Raw genomic sequence first — 19,838 nt, 5'->3', positions numbered from 1 at the left:
AAATGATACCTTGATATCGATGATCTGATGTCTTATTCTGAGCAATCCACTATGAGAGGAGAGCTGCAGCTATGTATGTAATGAGACAAAGCTCAGCTCTGCTGTACTTTGTTAGTAGTAATCACACACAGCTCTGCAGTGATATCAGGAGAGCAGGGAGCAACCATTACATATCACACTGGTAACTCCCCCTTCATGTAAAATAAACTCTGGAGGCAGATTCTTATGAATATTTCTGTCCTTCCCATAGCCTTTAAATGGTTAAATAGTTAACAGCTGAGATCACAGCATGCATAGCTCCGGCGGCTGCTGACAGACACAGATGCCAGCTATGCAATCTCAAGCTGAAGGTAAAGGAATGATGCAACTGAAGAGCCCTGGGATCGTGAGAAGGTGACACGAGCATAATACAGGAGGATGTGATAGGATAAGGGTTAATATCAGACTCACAGTCAGCTTCTATTAGTGAACGCACAAACACGGACAGCTCTCTCGCTTCTGCTGCTAAAGCCGCTATGACGCCCTGTCTACTTTTGCCCAGGATTTTCATTTGAGAAGACAGCTTTGTGGTATGATCACTGCAAAATAAGGCAGAGAAAAGAAAGGAATTAGTATAATTTCTATGGTAAAATTATTCTCATAAATGGATCACAAATTATTAGAGCACACTGCACCTTTCCCTGGTGGTCAAAAACGTCAGTTTTGCAGGCAGTAGACGCTTCAGATAAATCTCCTTTTCTCTAGAGTTCTGTAAATCTGAAGCGTCCTTTGCTAGCTTTATTTTGCTCATTTTGTCTTCTGGGACTGTACTCCCTGGACTCCAGGCAGTGACCCTGCAACAATCAGCTCAGGTAGAACCTTTACATTTGTCTCCCTGATCTCTTGATTCCATGCATGCACGTATGTAGTAGGCCTATGATATATGAGTATCTTTTGAGCAGTTATACATACAGCTCTGGCAAAAATTAAGAGACCACTGCAAAATTTTCATTTTCTCTGATTTTTCTCTTTATAGGTATATTTTTGAGTAAAATGTACATTGTTATTTTATTCTATAAACTACTGACAACATGTCTCCGAAATGAAAAGCTAAAAATTTTGGATTTATTTGCAGCAAATGAGAAATTGTCAAAATAATAAAAAAGAAACAGTGCTTTCAGACCTCAAATAATGCAAAGAAAACAAGTTCTTATTCATTTAGAAACAACAATACTCATGTTTTAACTCAGGAAGAGTTCAGAAATCAATATTTGGTGGAATAACCATGATTTTTAATCACAGCTTCCATGCGTCTTGCCATGCTTTCCACCAGTCTTTCACACTGCTTTTGGGTGACCTTAAGCCACTCCTGGCACAGAAATGTAAGCAGTTCTTCTTTGTTTGATAGCTTGTGACTATCCATCTTCCTCTTGATTACATTCCAGAGGTTTTCAATAGGGTTCAGGTCTGGAGATGGGCTGGCCATGACGGGGTCTTGATGTGGTGCTCCTTCATCCACACATTGATTGACCTAGCTGTGTGGCATGGGGCATTGTCCTGCTGGAAAAAACAGTCCTCAGAGTTGGTTAACATTGCCTGAGCAGAAGGAAGCAAGTGTTTTTCAAGGATAACCTTGTATGCGGCTTGATTCATACGAACTTCGCAAAGATTAACCTGCCCAATTCCAGCCTTACTGAAGCATCCCCAGATCATCACCGATCCTCCACTAAATTTCACAGTGGGTGCATGACACTGTGGCTTGTACGCCTCTCCAGGTCTCCATCTAACCATTAGACGACCAGGTGTTGGGCAAAGCTGAAAATTAGAGTCATCAGAGAAGATTACCTCACTCCAGTCCTCTATGGTCCAATCCTTATGGTCTTTGGCAAACTTCAGCCTGGCTCTCCTTTGCTTCTCATTGATGAAAGGCTTTTTTCTAGCTTTACATGACTTGAGGCCTGCATCTAGGAGCCTGTTACAAACTGTTCTTGCCGTGCACTTCACCCCAGCTGCCATTTGCCATTCCTTTTGTAGGTCACTTGATGTCATCCTGTGGTTGCTGAGTGACATTGGAATAAGATAATGGTCATCCCGGTCAGTGGAGAGTCGCTTTCGCCCTCTGCCGCTCTGTAGCTTTGTTGTCCCCATTGTCTGCTGCTTGACCCTGTTGTAATGGACTGCCGTCTTCCAAATTTTAAGGATGGAGGTAACGTGACGCTCACTGTATCCCTCTGCTAGTAAGGCCAGAATTAAGCCCTTCTTTTCCTCACTCAAGACTTTTCTTTTCAACTCCTTTGGCATGGTTAAAAGTTATTTTTTCATTCAAATTACTTTTGGGCTATTGCTAGCACTTGTTTTGCCATCCAGCTTGTCTAATTGCAAGAGGATTGTGAAGACCACAGCAGTGTTTTTTATACTTTCCCTCGTTACATAAGATTTGGTTCAGGTGATCACCTAATCAGAAGCACATTAAGTAGAATGAGGTGTGGGGCGTGGCCTAGCCAACGATGTAAGAAGACGTGGTCCGGAGCTCTCCCGCCGACCATCGCTGTGTGCGCTAAGCTGGTACGCCTCTGAGCCATTCAAATACCGCTGGATCCTGGGGGAAGATTACCTGTCGCCCTGGGGAGCGCTCCTGGAGAGCAAAACAGCAGCAATGACCTGCACCAGGCAACGGGATCCCGGCCCTAGCAGAGGAAGTAGGGGCCAAGATGGCGCCGCAGCTCAGGAGGAGGCAGCCAGAGAGAATGCGGCGTTCACTAGGAGGATGTCGGCTGCTGCATGCCTGGAGAAATTTGCAAGGGTGGAAGTGAGTGATCACAAAGCTAGACTCTTAGAGTGGGAGGCTGGGGCAGAAAATGATATGGAGGATCAGGAGACCACAATAAGTGAAGTGGAGTGTGAGGCTGATGGCTCTGGAGATGATGGGCAGGAAAAAAATGTGGAGTCTGCTGTTGATCCTGATGTGGGGGAACCCACTTTGAAAGATGTGTTCACTGTGGTGTCATATTGCAAACAAGCGCTTACTAAGCTGTCAAAGCAGGTTACTGGTGTGCAAGCAGAAATTACTAATATAAAAGCTGCCATGCAGAAAGCCAATGTCCGCACAGGAGAGGTAGAGGAAAGAGTGAGCACGGCTGAGGACACCATAATATCTGTACAAGCTGCTCAAAAAAAGCAGGACAAGCTATTAACAGATATCATTGCTAAAAATGATGACTTGGAAAACAGGTCGATACGTAATAATGTCAGGATAATGGGGGTCCCGGAAAAAGCAGAAGGATTAAACCCTACAGAGTTTATTGACAATTGGCTGCTGGAAAAATTTGGAGCTGATAAACTATCAAAAGTCTTTGTTGTAGAGCGAGCTCATAGAGTCCCACTGAGACCCCAGCCTCCAGGAGCAGCTCCCCGAGCCATGTTGGCGAGGATCTTAAATTACAGAGACAGAGACACTATCCTGCGTTTGGCGAGAAAGACTAAGGAGTTAACAATTGATGGACAAGACATCTCGTTTTACTCAGACTATTCACCCACGGTGCAAAGAATGCGCATAAATTATAGAGATGTAAAGAAAAAATTGAGAGACATGGGACTTGCGTATTCTGTGATGTATCCAGCCAAGCTGAGACTGGTTGCACTGGGTAGAGTACACTCTCTGCAATCTCCAGAAGAAGCTCTGGACTGGATTGAAAAGAATTCTAGAAGAGTGTGGGAGCACAAGGACAGTTGAAGAGATGCAGACTACATGTTTTGTGCATGTGTTTTAGATTTATCCTTTGCTATCCTTTTTCAATTGCATTTAACTGTTTGTTGCAGGATACAAGTTTGATTTTGGACTGGATCGGCGTGCTGGTGATGCATACAGTTTATATACCTGTTATTTAATATGTTTTTCATAAGGCGGGAGAGACCTTGGGGAAGACAGTTGGATCTTTGTCTATCTGTAGTTTAGGCGGGAGGGATCATCTGGCAGAATAGGCAGGTTTCACTCACCCACTCTCGGATAGAGAGAACGGAACGACAAAATTGGAGGCAGATTGGGGGAGATAGGGATGGTTAGAACAGTTAAAAGAGTTTTGGTTTGGGGTATAAGGGGAGGGGGGGCGGAGGGATGCGGGGGGGGGGGAGACGGACGGCATGGGGGGCACTCTATGATATGGTTATATACACAGATGTTGAATCTGATAAACAATGGCGGGTATGGTTAAGGTGCTAAGCTGGAACGTACGTGGCTTGGCGGACCGTAAGAGACGGGCTACTATTCTCCAAAATATTATGGCTTAAGGGCCCTCCATTATCTGCCTCATGGAAACACACCTGACGAGTGACAAAATTGTTTTTTTAGCGAGGAAATGGGTTCAAAGAGCATACCACTCTACCTATTCTGCATATGCAAGGGGGGTTTCTATCCTGGTGCATGCGGGGATTCCGTTTGAAGAGGTTGAGATTAAAATAGATAAAGATGGGCAATATATTTTTCAAGTCTGCAGACTTTATGGCAAATTATATTGTGTGGTGGCAGTGTATTTTCCACCGCCATATACTGGGACGAAACTGCAAGAGATTATAGAGCTCACGAGGCATTGGACAGGGATTCCTGTGTTGCTGATTAGAGATGTTAACAACATAATGAATAAAATTTGGGACAAAACTAATAGGCAACCGGGAAGAAATGACGGAGAGAAGGGGACACCCTTTGCTAAGTATGTGTCTGAGGTGGGCCTGATAGATTTGTGGGAGTGAGGACATACTCCTGCTACTCTTCGACACACGGCCCTATGTCTAGAATAGACTTAGCCTTGGGAAATGGGATGGTTGACCAAAACATTATGCATATTGAATATCTACCTAGAATACTCACTGATCATTGTCCCTTGTTGGTAGAGCTGAGGTCCGGTATGTGTGGGGACGGTGGACGGAAAGAGTGGAAGGTTCACCCGGTATGGCTGGAAAAGGTGGATATTCAGAAAATAGCAGGAGAAGTGGAAGAATTCTTCCAGAATAACGTGGGAAGTACAGTCATAGGAAGTGTGGGACACAATGAAGGCTTATGCTAGGGGATTACTGATCCGAGACATCTCCAGATGTAAAAATCAGAACAAAATGGAGGAAAGAGAGGCATTGGCTGCGCTGAGGGGGACAGAGGAGGAATTGGTGCTTAACCCCACCGTAGAGGCGCAACAGAACATGAAGGAAGCTCAAAAAGGGGTGGATAAAATATTTCTGGCCAGTGGGGAAAGGAAGAGGGAATTTCAAAAAATTGCCTTTTATGAAGAAGGTGAAAAAGTTGGTCACCTGTTGTCCATTATAGCGGCAGAGCAGAGAGAACCGGGATATATATATGGTCTCCTGGATCCAACTGGCACCCTAGTCACTGAAACGCGAGATATCTTAAGGGTGTTTAGGGACTTCTATAGTGACCTATATAACTCTAAATTAAGTAACACGGGAGATGATATAGACCAATTTTTGAGGGGAACCCAGATATCTAGGCTTAGTGAGGAGGCTAGGGATAGCTTGGAAGGCCCCCTGACGGCGGAGGAGATGGAAGAAGCTCTGGCTTCAATGGCAAATAATAAAGCCTCAGGTGAAGATGGCCTACCAACAGAATTCTATAAACATCTTAGGGATGTACTATTGCCAAAATTGAAAGATGTGTTTTTGGCGGCCCTGGAGGTGGGAGAACTACCGGAGTCAATGCGGGAGGCTAAGGTGGTGGTTTTGCCCAAGGCGGATAAGGACCGAACACAGCCAGATTCGTATAGACCCATATCCCTACTACTGGCAGATATTAAAATTTTAGCTAAAGTATTGTCTAACCGACTAAGCCGAGTAGTTTCTAGTGTTATACACTCGGATCAGTCAGGTTTTATGCCAGATAGATCGACGGCCATTAACTTGAGGCGACTATTCTTCAACATGCAACTGGCCGCTGATAATGCTGGGCATAGAGTTGTGGTCTCATTAGACACATGGAAAGCCTTTGATAGTGTGGAGTGGAGCTATCTCTGGCGTGTTCTCCAGCTGATGGGATTTGGTCCAGTTTTCATGGCCTGGGTAAAGCTACTATATACACGCCCGGTAGCCAGAGTAAGAGTAAATGGGGAACGGTCAGATAAATTTGATATGACAAGAGGAACCAGACAGGTCTGCCCCCTTTCCCCGCTGTTATTTGCCCTGGCCATAGAGCCGTTAGCTTCTGTAATGAGACAGTCAGACGTGGTAAAGGGATTTCGGTATGGAATGGTCGAGGAGAAGATAGCGTTGTACGCCGATGATATCTTATTATTCTTACAGGATCCTCAGAAGCCATTACATGGTGCAATGGCTATCATCAATAGATTTGGCTTGTTATCTGGGCTACAAATTAATTGGGATAAATCTCATATTATGGAAATAGATACCCTAGATGGCTTAGATGTTGAACAGGTGGAGCGTACACAACTCAAATTAGTACGAGAATTTAAGTATCTTGGAATTATAATAACATTACCAGTAAAGGAGTACCTTCAGTTGAATGTATATCCGATATTGGGGAAATTCAAAGATAAAGCATCTACATGGAGCAAAATGCGCCTCTCAGTGGTGGGACGCACCAATCTTCTTAAAATGGTGCTGATGCCCAAATTGTTATATGTTTTACATAACTCCCCCGTATGGATTCCTCAGCCGGTGTTTCAGCGCATTAATGCAATATTTAGGGATCTGGTTTGGGGTGGAGGACAACCCAGGATTAAGTTGGAGACTCTTCAGAGGCCGAAAGAGGAAGGGGGTCTCGCCTTACCAAACCCATGGATATATTTTTTTGGCAGCACAGTCCCAGCATATTAGAGGGTGGGCGCAGAGGGCAGAGAAGGGTACTATCCAGGCGGTTTTGGAACTTCATCTTAAAAAAAGTCCATTGATAGTGGGCCTAGAGTCGGGACTTTTTGGGAGGATGGGCAGGTCATACCCGACCTGTGGCTTAGTCCATAAACTGTGGACGAGGGTGAAGAAGATTAGAGGCATAGTGGGGCTGACGATGTATACTCCTATTTGGGATAACGGAAACTTAGGTGAATTTTATAAAATAGGCGAGCTGAGAGGATGGGTGGCAAGGGGTATACAATACATTTACCAACTGATGGATAACCAAAATATCAAAACCCTGGAGATGCTGAAAGAGGAATTTCACTTATTGGACGGACACAGCTATCAGTATACACAGGTTAAGCATGCGTTTATTAAGCAAAGGAAAATGAGGAATCTATCTGTTCAAAAGGATATCGTTATTGATTACATTTGTATGGGGGGATATACAACAGGCGTCATATCTAGGGTGTATGCTGATCTGCTTCACACCTTTCTACTGAACTATCCTGTCTTGGCGAAGGAAAAGTGGGAAGCAGATGTTGGTACCATTGAAGATGAAAAGTGGGAATCCATATTGGAATATATCCCCAAGTTATCTCTAAATGAACCTGCCAGAATGTCCCAACTACTTCTTATACATAGAGCATATAGATCGCCAGATTTTTTGTTCAGAATAGGAGTACGGGAGACTTCGGATTGCCCGAGATGTGAGTCAGAAGATGCCGATATATTGCATGTTATTTGGAGTTGCCCAAAACTTGCAAACTATTGGTCTGAAGTAGCTGGCCTAATTGAAGGACGGTATCATTGTATAATTCCTAGAGATCCAGTGGTTTGCTTGTTGTGATATGTGGAGTAACTTATGGGGAGCGATGTCGCAAAACTGCCGATTGCCAGACTCTTATATGCAGCTAGAAAGGTAATAGCTAGGTATTGGGTGCGAACGGAGCCTCCCTCTAGACAAGAGTACATAAGGCAGGTGGATTATGTGGTACGGATGGAGGAAAAAATTTATTTAAAAAGGAAAAATGCCAAACTCAGTGACAACCTATGGGCACCATGGAAGGTGTGATTAATGCTTTTGGAGGGAAGAATCCGGTGATTACACTATAAAATGCATTGTAATGGTTAGATGGTGTTTGTGACATTGAACCACATTTTATATAATAATAAAGGTTTATTGCTGTCCGTAAAAGGGGAGGGGGGTTGAGGGAGGGATTCTTTATGATAATAAGAAAATGGGAAATTATTGTACTGAAGTTGTATTTCATTATTTTAACTTTAAACGAAAAAAAAATGTATCTGATTTAAAAAAAAAAGTAGAATGAGGTGGACTTTGGTTGGAATTCAACTGACACTGGAATGGAATGGCTGTCAGACAGGTAGAGATGGGGATTTTTAGAAAACTGCGCAGTGGTCTCTTAATTTTTGCCAGAGCTGTGTATTAGTAACACATATGATATATTGCTATATAGATGCAGGTCTACTGTTGTCCATAATATTTCTTTGATTCTTGCATAGTGGTCCTTCATTGTGTCCTGTGAAACCCAGAGTACTTATGCCATAAGTGTATTCTGTTTTCTGTACGGTATATATTTGTTATAAATATTGGTGCTATAATGATTTGTGATATACGTTCAGCATAGAATCTGTTTAATAAAGATCATGTGTTTTATCCCAAACACTCTGTCTTTTTGATGGGATTCATATGTATAGTTCAGAGGGGATGATATTATAACTGAAGACTCATATATGTCACAGAAATATGAGAAGCAGGTAAAGTTGTACTGGAAATGGCATGTCCTAAGTGCTATAGTAGAAGCAAATTAGCATTAATATCATTTTTTCCAACTGTAATGCAATCTGATTATGCTGTCTCCCCTACTGTTATAACCAGGGCTGTGGAGTCAGTAAGCCAAACCTCCGACTCCTCAATATCCATGACTCCGACTCCACGACTCCGACTCCCTCATACATGGCTCATGTTTAAGTGATAAATTTACTGTAGCACAGATTCATCTCACCTAAATGTCTAGACCCTTAGATCAGGAATAGGACAGACATTTATAGGACATGTCATAACTTTCCCAAATTCTTATGAAAAAAATATTCCCCACAAACTGCATTGAATACTGTACCCAATTTATTATATATTTTAGGAGTTGGTCCATTTTATACCGATTCCGACTCCACCAAAATGGGCTCCGACTCCACAGCCCTGGTTATAACTATAGTATTTAGCAGCCTACGCTATTGAATTCCTAATCATTAGCACTATTGCTTTGCAGCATTGGGGTCCTGGGTTCAAATCCCACAAAGGACAACATCTACGAGGAGTTTGTATGCTTTCCTTGTGTTTGTGTGGGTTTCCTCCGGGTTCTCCGGTTTCCTCACACTTCAAAAACCTACTGATAGGGAATCTAGATTATGAGCCCCAATGGGGACAGTGATAATGATGCTGTTTGTAAAGCATTGGGAAAATTAATGAAGCTGTATAACCAAGCATAATAATAAATAAAATAAATCATTCTGTATCACCAAAATGTCCTTTCTGCTGATGTGATCCTATAATAAGTTCATATTGGCGTCAAAGGCTCTGTTGGGGCCCGGGGCCGTTGTTGCAGTGACTACTTAGGTGGGCTGTGCCGCGATAGTCGCTTACATGTAGAAAATGCTCTCAGTTTCACCTGTGCCATAAATCCTTACCACAGACTTAGTGTAGAGCCTGAATTGTCTGCCAGAGTCTCATGGGTATTCTGAAAGGAAAAGGAAGGTCTATGGATTACAAAAATTAGAATAATCACCGAATAAAATAGCATGGGTTGTATGGGTAATAAGTAGTGTTGAGCGAGTATGCTCGTTGCTCGAGATTTACGAGCATACTCGGGCGACTACCTCTTATCCCGTTCCGTGAACATGATTTGCAACTGTTTGGCAGCTTTATTACATGTGAGGAATGCTGAGAAAACAGGCATTCATCACATGTGTTAAAGCTGTCAAACAGTCGCAAATCATGTTCACGGAACGGGAAAAACTTACACGCCGAGCACTCCGATGATAAGAGGTACTCGCCCGAGTATGCTCGTAAATCTCGAGCAACGAGCATACTCGCTCAACACTAGTAATAAGTAATAACATAAGTACGGGCAGGACACTTTATTCTGTAAAGATGTCAGCCACAAGGAAATGACACCTATATGTGTCTAATTAAACAAAACATAATTATTTGGCTGTGAATTTATCAGTATATGGATAATTTTATGTTTAACCCATTAGTGACAGAGCCAAATTTGGCCTTCGTGACCAAGAAGTGTTGTTCAAATCTGACACGTGTGGTAATAACTCTGGAGCACTTCCACATATCACAGTGATTCCGAGAATGTGTTTTTCATGATACATTGTACTTTATATTATTAGTAAATTTAGGTCAATATGTTTTGTGTGTTTTTTTTATGAAAATATCTGAAATTTGACAAAAAAAAACAAACAAACAAACATCAATTTAGAAATTCTAAGGCCTGGATTCAACAAAGCAATTTCTCCAGAATTCTGGCGTAAATTGCTTTGAAACGTCGCAACATTTTGGTGCAATTTTTTTGGTGAAATTTTGCTTTCAAGAAATGTGTTAACCCTTCAGGTGCCTCACAGGGATTAATGCAAAGTGGAATCAAACTAAAATATTGCTTTAGCCCCAAATTTTTCATTTTCACAAGATGTAAGAGGAGAAATTGGACCCACAATTTATACTAAATGTGGCAATACCCCGTATGCTTTCGGAAACTGCTGTTTAGGCACACAGTGAGGCTCAGAAGGAATAATATATTAAAGGGGTTGTCTGGTTACAACAAGTTATCACCTATCTGCAGGATAAGTTGTAGCTTATTTATTGGTGGGGGTCCGACCGCTGGGAAATGCACCAATGGGCAGAAAGGGTAACTTTTCTCCCCATAAGAATGGAGCAGCAGTGTGTTTGATCGACCTGCGCTCCATTCATTCCCTACAGGGCTTACAGATTTTTCTGGCAGCCTTATAGGGAATGAATGCAGTGTCGGTTGGACGTTTGACCTGCCGCACTATCTTGTAGCAGGGAAAAAAGTCCCCTGTTCTGCTGATTGTTGAAGGTCCAAGCGGTGGGACCACCCAACAAATTAGGCGATAACTTGTTTTAAACCTCTTTAGAATAACTGTCTTAAATACCTTCGCTTTATGGCAGACTCTTACCTCCACAAACTGCAGTAGTTTTAATGTAGACATTTCATATGCCTTTCGTGCAGTCTCACACTTGCGGAGTTGACAATCAAGGACTGTGATCCTGCGCTTCAAGTCCTGAATGCAGTCCTATGCAAGGGAAGAAACTGGAGCTTGTCATCTGACATAATGCATCACAATTTTGCTGTAACCAGTTATTTTGAAAAGGCCATAAAATAAGGATTCACTGTTTTTTTTCATTTTAAGTTTTTTGTAACTATATTTCATTTTATTTTTTCACATTTTTATTTACATTAGTGGAACAGACTACGATGTTTTAACTATAATCATTTTGTATATATTATATAGATGTCTGTCATTATATAAATATGTCATGTATCGGGATGTACCTTGGTTATAACCTAACAGGCATTAGCAAAGAAATCTTCTACCTTTCTAAACAGTGGCATGTAAAAGTCTAGGCACCCCTGGTCAAAATTACAGTTATTGTGAACAGTTAAGCAACTTGAAGATGAATTGATCTCTAAAAGGCCTAAACTTAAAGATGACACATTTTCTTTGAATTTTAGGCCAAAAAAAAAATATATATATATATTTTCATTTTTTACATTTTAAAAATTACAAAAAGGAAAATAGACCGATTCAAAAAATTTGGGCAACCGGTTAGTACCCAGTAGCACCTCCTTTTGCAAGTATCACAGCTTGTAAACGTTTTTTTTTGTAGCCAGACAATAGTCTTTAAATTCTTGTTTGAGGGATTTTCATCCATTGTTCCTTGGAAAATTCTTCCAGTTCTGTGAAATTCCTGGGTCACCTTGCATGCACTGCTATTTTGAGGTAATCTAACCACAGATTTTCAATGATGTTCAAATCAGGGGACTGTGAGGGCCATTGTAAAACCTTCAGCTTATGATTTTTGATGTTGTCTATTGTGGATTTTGATGTGTGTTTAGGATCATTATTCATTTGTAGAAGCCATCCTCTTTTCAACTTCAACTTTTTTACAGATGGTGGTGTTATGTTTGCATCAAGAATTTGTTGAAATTTCATTGAATCCATTCTTCCTTCTACCCATGAAATGTTCCCTGTGTCATTGGCTGCAACATAACCCCGAAGCATGATTGATTCACCCCCATGCTTAATGGTTGGCGAGAAGTTATTTTCCTGAAATCCTGTGTCCTCTTTTCTCCACACATACCTTTGATCATTGTTGCCAAAGAGTTCTATTTTAACCTCATCGCTCCACATGATTTGTTTCCAAAATGCATGAGGCTTGTTTAGATGTTCTTTTGCATACTTCTGACGCTGAATTTTATGGTGAGGGCACAGGAGAGGTTTTCTTCTGATTATTCTTCTATGAAGGCCATATTTGTGCAGGTGCCTCTGTACAGTAGAACAACGTACCACAACACCACAGTCTGCTAAATCTTTCTGAAGGTCTTTTGTAGTCAAGCAGGGGTTCTGATTTGCCTCTCTAGCAATCCTACGAGCAGCTATTGCTGAAAATTTGCTTGTTCTTCAAGACCTTATCTTGACCTCCACTGTTCTTGTTAACTGCCATTTCTTAATTACATTTTGAACTGAGGAAAGGGCAACTTGAAAATGCTTTGCTTTCTTCTTCTTTCTTCTTATAGCCTTCTTCTGCTTTCTGGACCTCCACCATTTTCAGAGCGTTAGGCAGCTGCTTAGAAGAACCCATGGCTGCTGTTTATTGGCACAAGGTTAGAGGAGGCTGGGTTTTTATAAAGCTGGGAAATTTGCATCACCTGGCTTTTCCTAACGATGATAGTGAACAAACCATAACCCTAACAGGCTAATTAAGGTCTGAAACCTTGGTCAAAGTTATGTGAGTACACAAATCTCCAAGGGTGTACAAACATTTGCATTGGCACATTTTCTTTTTTGTAATTTTTAAAATGAAAAAAAAAAAGACTATATATATATATATATTTTTGCCTAAAATACAAAGGAAATGTGTCTTCTTTAACTTTATCCCTTTTAGAGGTCATTTCAACTTGCTTAACTGTTCACAATAACAGTAATTTTTAACAGGGGTGCAGAAACTTTTACATGCCACTGTAAATGGATACCAAAGCAAGGAAGCACACATACATCGGTCATAGATAGACGGTAGAGAGAAGTTAGGTGCCTAGTATGTCACAGCGCCATATTTAGAGAACTATTACCTAAAGAAGGAAAATCTGCACCAGGTAAGTATGACAAAAAGTACAATAAAAAACAATATCTTTATTAGTCATATATGAAATACACAGATATGGTACAATCATCAGCAGAGGGAAGACAGCAAGATCATCATCATATCATTTTTAATGGGTATTTTTTCTTCCATGATATTATAGCGTATGCAGTACAAGATTAATTCTGTGATACTTTTCACAGTTTCACCAACTACTTTATTACCTGGCTAGTTTATATTTACTGTCCTTGGGCATATACCACACTTTATACTGCTTCCATTTAACTTTATTATGTGGTGTTCCACTACCTCCTAGTGACAGTGTTTGGTACTAATTTTTTCCTTGTAAGCAACTTTTTCTATATTCTTTAAAGCAGGGGTGGTGAACCTCAGGCTTGTGGGTCGTTTACGGCCCGCGATGACCTTTTATCCGACCCCCGGGCAGATTCCTGGGGACTGCAGTACTTTGGTCGGCAGCTGTATTTTGATGGCCGCTGGCCCATTCATTTCTGCTTACTCTGTGAGCACGCACACGCAATGTTCACTACTGACTACTGAGGCGCATGCAATGAAAGATTACGGACTGACACTAGTGCCAGCATCAGGACGTACTTTGTGGGCCGAGTTAGTGCGCAATTTGTACGACCCCTGAAGGAGTGTATGAAAAAAGATTCCCCACCCCTGCTTTACAGGGTCAATATTGACTTTTAGGATTGCTAAATCCAATAGATGGCACTATAGTTCACTTCCTCTTCATATTTGAAGAGGAAATTTACATATTTAATTTCCCAAAGCCTATAAGTCTCCTTAGATTAGGTGCAGATAGCTATAGATTCTCTCATCTGAGAGAATAGGGTCGAGTTTGCAAATCACGCTCTGATCACACTCTAATCAGAGTGTGATCCAATTCTCTTGAATGAGGAGAAGATGGAGAAAAAAAATGTCTCCATCGTCTCAATTCTGTCAATCCGTGGAAATCGGACTGCACTCAGATGTCATCTGTGTTAGTCTGATGGTTTCCAGGCACTTATTGACTTACATGGACTTGAATATCGGATCAAACTCGGGCACGCAGCGATTTTTTCCTCAGACTGCTACGGTCTGGGGAAAAAAAGGATGGCCCCATAGAATATTGTTACTCCGTATGCAATACAATGTTTTGTCAGATCACACTTGGACCTGCACCTTCCTTGAGGCTGACTTGGCACTCTTCACAAAGAGAAACATTCCCCTATAGTTTGCTGTCAGAAGCCTCACACTCAGCCAAATCAGTTCTCCTGCTTTGTACTGGTGTGGAGCAAACACCCAGAAATATGTGTCTGCTTCTAGTTTGGCTTCCTATCCTAAGTCATGTGGCAAGTCCTGTTAACAACTTGATATTGACTTTTAGGATTGCAACCCCGAGTAGGTGGTACTAGGGTTTTATTGTTTCATTTATACCCATTTTGAACATTTCTCTCATTTTCTTTGTATAATCATGTTTACATATCTTGATGTCTTTCCTCTGCTGAAGTCGCCTGTTTTCTACCACGTCTATGTATTTAATATTTGACTAATTAAGATATCGATTTTTATAATCTGGCGCAGATTTCTCTTCTTTAGATAACAGCTCTTTAAATAACAGGCACCCGAGTGATCACAATGCTAGGATTTAAAGGGAGACAAAGATTGTAACCCGCTCCGATTGCAGCAGTTAAAGGGATAAAAATCGACATTCTCATTTCTACCACTGTGCGGCTGTCACTTCTATGGATACAACCTCCATGATCGTGTAGAGGATTCAATAAAACAAGCAGTGGAGCTTACACTGGTGTGACCAGACTGATCAGACAGCCGGCTTTTGAGCTCCATGACTTCAGCTTCTAGAAGACGGATAACTTCTTCATAGTCCACCTCCATACCACACGCTTGTTTCTGTGCCACTTCTGCTAGGTGAATCCTATTACGGAGAGCCCTTGTCTCATCAATGGCAGCCTTTGCTTCCTAAACAGAAGTTATCATTTAATAGATCAGTGTAAAGTAGGGAGCAGTTGCTATTACCAAGTCCCCTGAAGTGGAGTTACTGAATCACCCCATTCGATTCTGTAGATTCAGTGTATGATATGTCTAACCGCTTAAGCCACGACCTATTAAAACATTTTATTGCCAAAATCTGAGGGCCATACCTTTTTAAACCTTCCACTGACATAGTCATACGATAATTTGCAGTTGTGTTTTTTTGGAACTCAAAAGTTATTTAGGGGTAGAGATGACAGTAAATGGCTGATTGGTAAGAGGGGTGATTACATGAAGAAAAGCTCCTGTAACCACTCTTCTTTGGGTGTGGTACAGTAGAGATATGACAGTAAAAGGTTGTTTGGCAAGAGGGGTGATTACACGAAGAAAAGCCCTGTAAACCCTCCCACATGGATATGGTATAGTAGAGAGATGACAGTAAAAGGCTGATATTAAGAGGGACGATTACATTAAGAAAAGCTCCTGTAAACCCTCCCCCTTGGATGCGGTACAGCATAGAGATGACAGTAAAAATCTGATATTATGAGGGGTGATTACAAAAAGAAAAGCTTCTGTAAACCCTCCCCCTTGTATGCAGTACAGTAGAGACCATACTAAAAGGTTGATTGGTAAAAGGGGTGTTATCAAAGGAAAGTTCCTGTAACCACTCTCACTTGGTTGCGATGCAGTAGAGAGATGACAGTAAAAGGCTGCTTTGTAAGAGGGGTGATGATATGAAGAAGAGTTCCTGTAACACCTCCCCCTTGGATAACAGGATGTAATCTTTCGCGCTGGTGTTGTTGCGCTTGCAGAATCTGCTTTCCAAACCCCTCACTTAGAGATACACAGATCCAGGTAGTAAGGGCTTGCTTTTACATTGCAGGACCTCCAGCCGAAAAAAGACCACCAATCAACTATGCATTTGCCAATTGTTTAATAGCCTGTTTAAACAAGCCGACCATACTTCCGATGCACACAAAACGATCGTTAATAGATCGTTCTGTACACACAGGCTAACACTGTTCTCTTTAGGTTTTTTGGGGGGATATATCTGGCATCCCTGCATGTGCAGCGACCTGAACTGTAAAAACTAGCTTGTCACTTGGCTCTCCTGGTGAACACCATAAAAAAATAAAGAAATATAAGTAACAAATGCTAATTTTTGGTTGCTTTGCTTCTTATTAAATTTTTTTCAAGGCAATCAAAACGGTGCAAGGCCAAAAAATTCTACAAACTAAAATTAAAGTCCAGCACACAAAAAATCAAGCCGTTATACACCCCCACATCGCTGAAAAAATAAAAAAAGTTATGGCGACAATTGATTTTAATAAGATTTTAATTTGAGAAAGTAATAAAGTATAAATAAATTAAACCTATTTGGTTTCACTATATACACAGGGACCCAAACTATATGCTATTTATCCCACCCAGTAAAAAAACCAAACTGAAACATAAATAAGCTAGTATTGCATGTTTATGATTATTTTACTTTAAAAAATTGAACAAAAAGCCATGAAAAAGTCTCACAAACCAAAAATGTACTGTAATACTACAGTATATAGGCCCCACAAAAAGTCACTTGAGAACTGAATCGGCCCCTAAAAAATATTCAGTAAAACATAGAAGCAGACTAATGTTCCAAAATAATTCATGTGCATATAAATAGCAAGGCCAACAAACATATGGGAAAAGTCAACTATCAACTATTCTGCGTGAGATGACTATCTGCTTTAAGTGCAGGTACATAAAAAATCTGAAAAAGCAAAAAAAATGTTCAAATTTCTTGAAAATTTAAATTTTTTGTGTAATAAATTCAAAACATAGTAATCTAAATTTACTAATAAAGGGTCAGTGGAAATGGCGGCAGGCCACGCCACTGCTATGGGGCCTGTGACCAGAGGGAGGCCCGTGAGCCGGGATGGCCCCAAGCAGCGTGGGAACGAGAGGGGGAGTAGGAGGTTGCGGCGGCAGAGGAGCGGACACACGCAGTAGACGCTGCTGCAGCTACCACATGTGCCCGCTGCTAAAGGGACATGAATAGTCTCTCTTCTCCACTCCCATGGGCGTGGAGAAGAGGGAATATTCATTCTTTTTAGTAGCGGGCACAGAGGAGCGCTGAGCCGCGGCTCCTGCTGATGGTGCCCGCTACTAAAGAGAATGCATAGTCACGCTTCTCCACGCCTTTAGTCCCGGAAGCAGCAGCAGCAGATCCCCTCGGCATGTGAGAGTGCGCACTGCTCAGATGCCGAATGAGCTGCTGGCAGACAGTGACGCAATGCTGGAGCAGAGGTGAGGAAGAAGGTGAGTATAAAAGTGTTTATTTGTTTTATGTGTGCAGGGATTGGGGGATGAGGAGGCCACACATACCAGGATTGGGGGATTGAGGAGGCCACACATACCAGGATTGGGGGATTGAGGAGGTCACACATACCAGGATTGGGGGATTGAGGAGGCCACACATACCAGGATTGGGGGATTGAGGAGGCCACACATACCAGGATTGGGGGATTGAGGAGGTCACATATACCAGGATTGGGGGATTGAGGAGGCCACACAAACCAGGATTGGGGGATTGATGAGGCCACACAAACCAGGATTGGGGGATTGAGGAGGCCACACATACCAGGATTGGGGGATTGAGGAGGCCACACATACCAGGATTGGGGGATTGAGGGGGCCACACATACCAGGATTGGGGGATTGAGGGGACCACACATACCAGGAGTGGGGGATTGAGAGGGCTTATACGCAAGTCAATACGTTTTCCCAGTTTTTTGTGGTAAAATTAGGGGCCTCAGCTTGTACTCGGGTTGGCTTATTTAAAATATATGGTATTTTAAAATCATTGAGTATGTGGTGCCCATAATACTGCAGGACTGTGGGGTGCATTATACTATATGGGGGCTGCATTTTACCCTATGGGGTGTGTAACATACTGAATGGAGGACTATGGGGAGTGCATTATATTCTATGGAGGACCATGGGAAGTTCATTATACTAAATGGAGGATTATGGGGGGGCGCATTATACTATGTGGACGATTATGGAGGCGCATTATACCAAATGGAGGATTATCAGTGGTGTATTATACTATATGGAAGGCTATGTGGGGCCATTATAATATTTTGAGGGCTATGTGGGGGCCATTATACAGTATGAAAGCAATTATACGGTGTGAAGGTTTGTGTGGGAGCTATCATACTGTTTGGAGGGTTGTGTGGGGGCCATTATACTGTTTGGAGGGCTAGTGTAGGCCGTTATACTGTATGTAGGCCTATTATACGGTATGGAGGGTTGTGTGGGGGTCACAGTTGGGGGATTATACTGTGTTGGGGTCACCATACTTTGCCTTGGGAGTTGAAGTTGGGTACAATAGGGTCATTATACTGTGCATGTGGAGGCTAATGTGGAGGAATGCACCATGGGGGTATCATACTGTGCTTGGGGACATCGTACTTTATGGGGCAATGAAAGAGGAATCAAGGACTTCAGCAGGAGGAAAATTATTAAGTAAAGGCTGGAAAGTTGTGAGATCTGCTCTTCTGTGACCCCGACAAATATTTATTTTTTGTGGGGAGGGGGCCCAATTAGTGCGTCTGCTATGGGACCCCATAATTTCTATGTACGCACCTGGAAAGGGTTATATGTATTTTGGATCCATTTCAACTAAGATAATATTGCTGAGGTTAGTGGATAAGACTGGGGAAGAACCTTCATAGTAGTGCTGGTTATTAAAGAAAAACAAGTTAAGAAGCAGCGAGACTGGAAACACTGGTGTGGAAAAGATCAGAGAAGGCCAGCTTATACAGACCACTAAATGGATGTCCGCATTAGTAATGTATGTAGTGGGGGCATTCATCAGATAAAATGTGGGATATTGGATGCACCGGCCATATCCCACGCTGCAGTAATGGCCCGATCACCTATCAGACAACTGGATACTGCAATGTTCACCATATTGGTTGTCAGACGTCTTACAGAGACTCGTTTACAGTGAAGAAACAATGAAAGTTATTATTTTTTTTGTGGGGAAAAGTTTAAGTCTTCCCTGTATGACTGTACATGCAGAGAGAGCTGTCAATCACTAGTAGGACCGCACAGTCTACTCCTATCCATACAAACACCAGGGATGGCAAGGAATAATATACAAGTTATACTGAATGTTTTCCCACAATCCTATATATCATTCTGCTCGGCTTCTCCTGCTCTATACCATGGTGACGACATATCGGACTGCATATGCAATGTGACAGGTTCCCTTTTAATGACTTCTATTTACTAGTGAATTATTAAACTTTAGGGAAAAAAATCCAAGCCCACCAGCATATAATCCGTACATACCTTTTGGACATTACAAAGCTCTGCAGAAAGCCGAGTGTTTCTCTTTTCAGATTCCATAAGTTGCTCCTGTAAAGTGAGCACATTGTATGTGTAGATTAGATCTCCATTATACGCTGTAAAGAGAGAACCGCAATGTGACAGCTCTGTGGGAGTGCACCCCCCTGAGCGGGACTCCAGGACCATGGCTGGAATTCAGTCCTAGTAGGGTTAAATATCCCTAAGGTTATTCCCATTCCTCTCATCACTGTGGTGGAATAACTCG

The 19,838-nt window shown here is 41.9% G+C and overlaps 1 protein-coding gene across 1 annotated transcript in view; it reads right to left on the bottom strand.

Moving 5' to 3' along the window:
• STXBP4 (syntaxin binding protein 4) overlaps positions 1-19,838 on the bottom strand; it is a 91,166-nt gene that overhangs the window by 13,512 nt on the left and 57,816 nt on the right. The window contains exons 11-15 of the mRNA XM_073684181.1: positions 19,577-19,642; positions 15,047-15,223; positions 11,056-11,172; positions 9,541-9,590; positions 451-578 (exon numbers count right to left, since the gene is read on the bottom strand). Coding sequence (XP_073540282.1) covers positions 451-578; positions 9,541-9,590; positions 11,056-11,172; positions 15,047-15,223; positions 19,577-19,642 — 538 coding nt within the window. The remainder of the gene's footprint in view (positions 1-450; positions 579-9,540; positions 9,591-11,055; positions 11,173-15,046; positions 15,224-19,576; positions 19,643-19,838) is intronic.

The sequence above is a fragment of the Phyllobates terribilis genome, unplaced genomic scaffold (assembly GCF_046119375.1).
Source record: "Phyllobates terribilis strain yellow unplaced genomic scaffold, ASM4611937v1 Scaffold_5__5_contigs__length_657084704, whole genome shotgun sequence".
Lineage (NCBI taxonomy): Eukaryota > Metazoa > Chordata > Amphibia > Anura > Dendrobatidae > Phyllobates > Phyllobates terribilis.
Note: the sequence above shows the minus strand (reverse complement) of the source record. Positions and strands in the feature narration are given on the sequence as shown.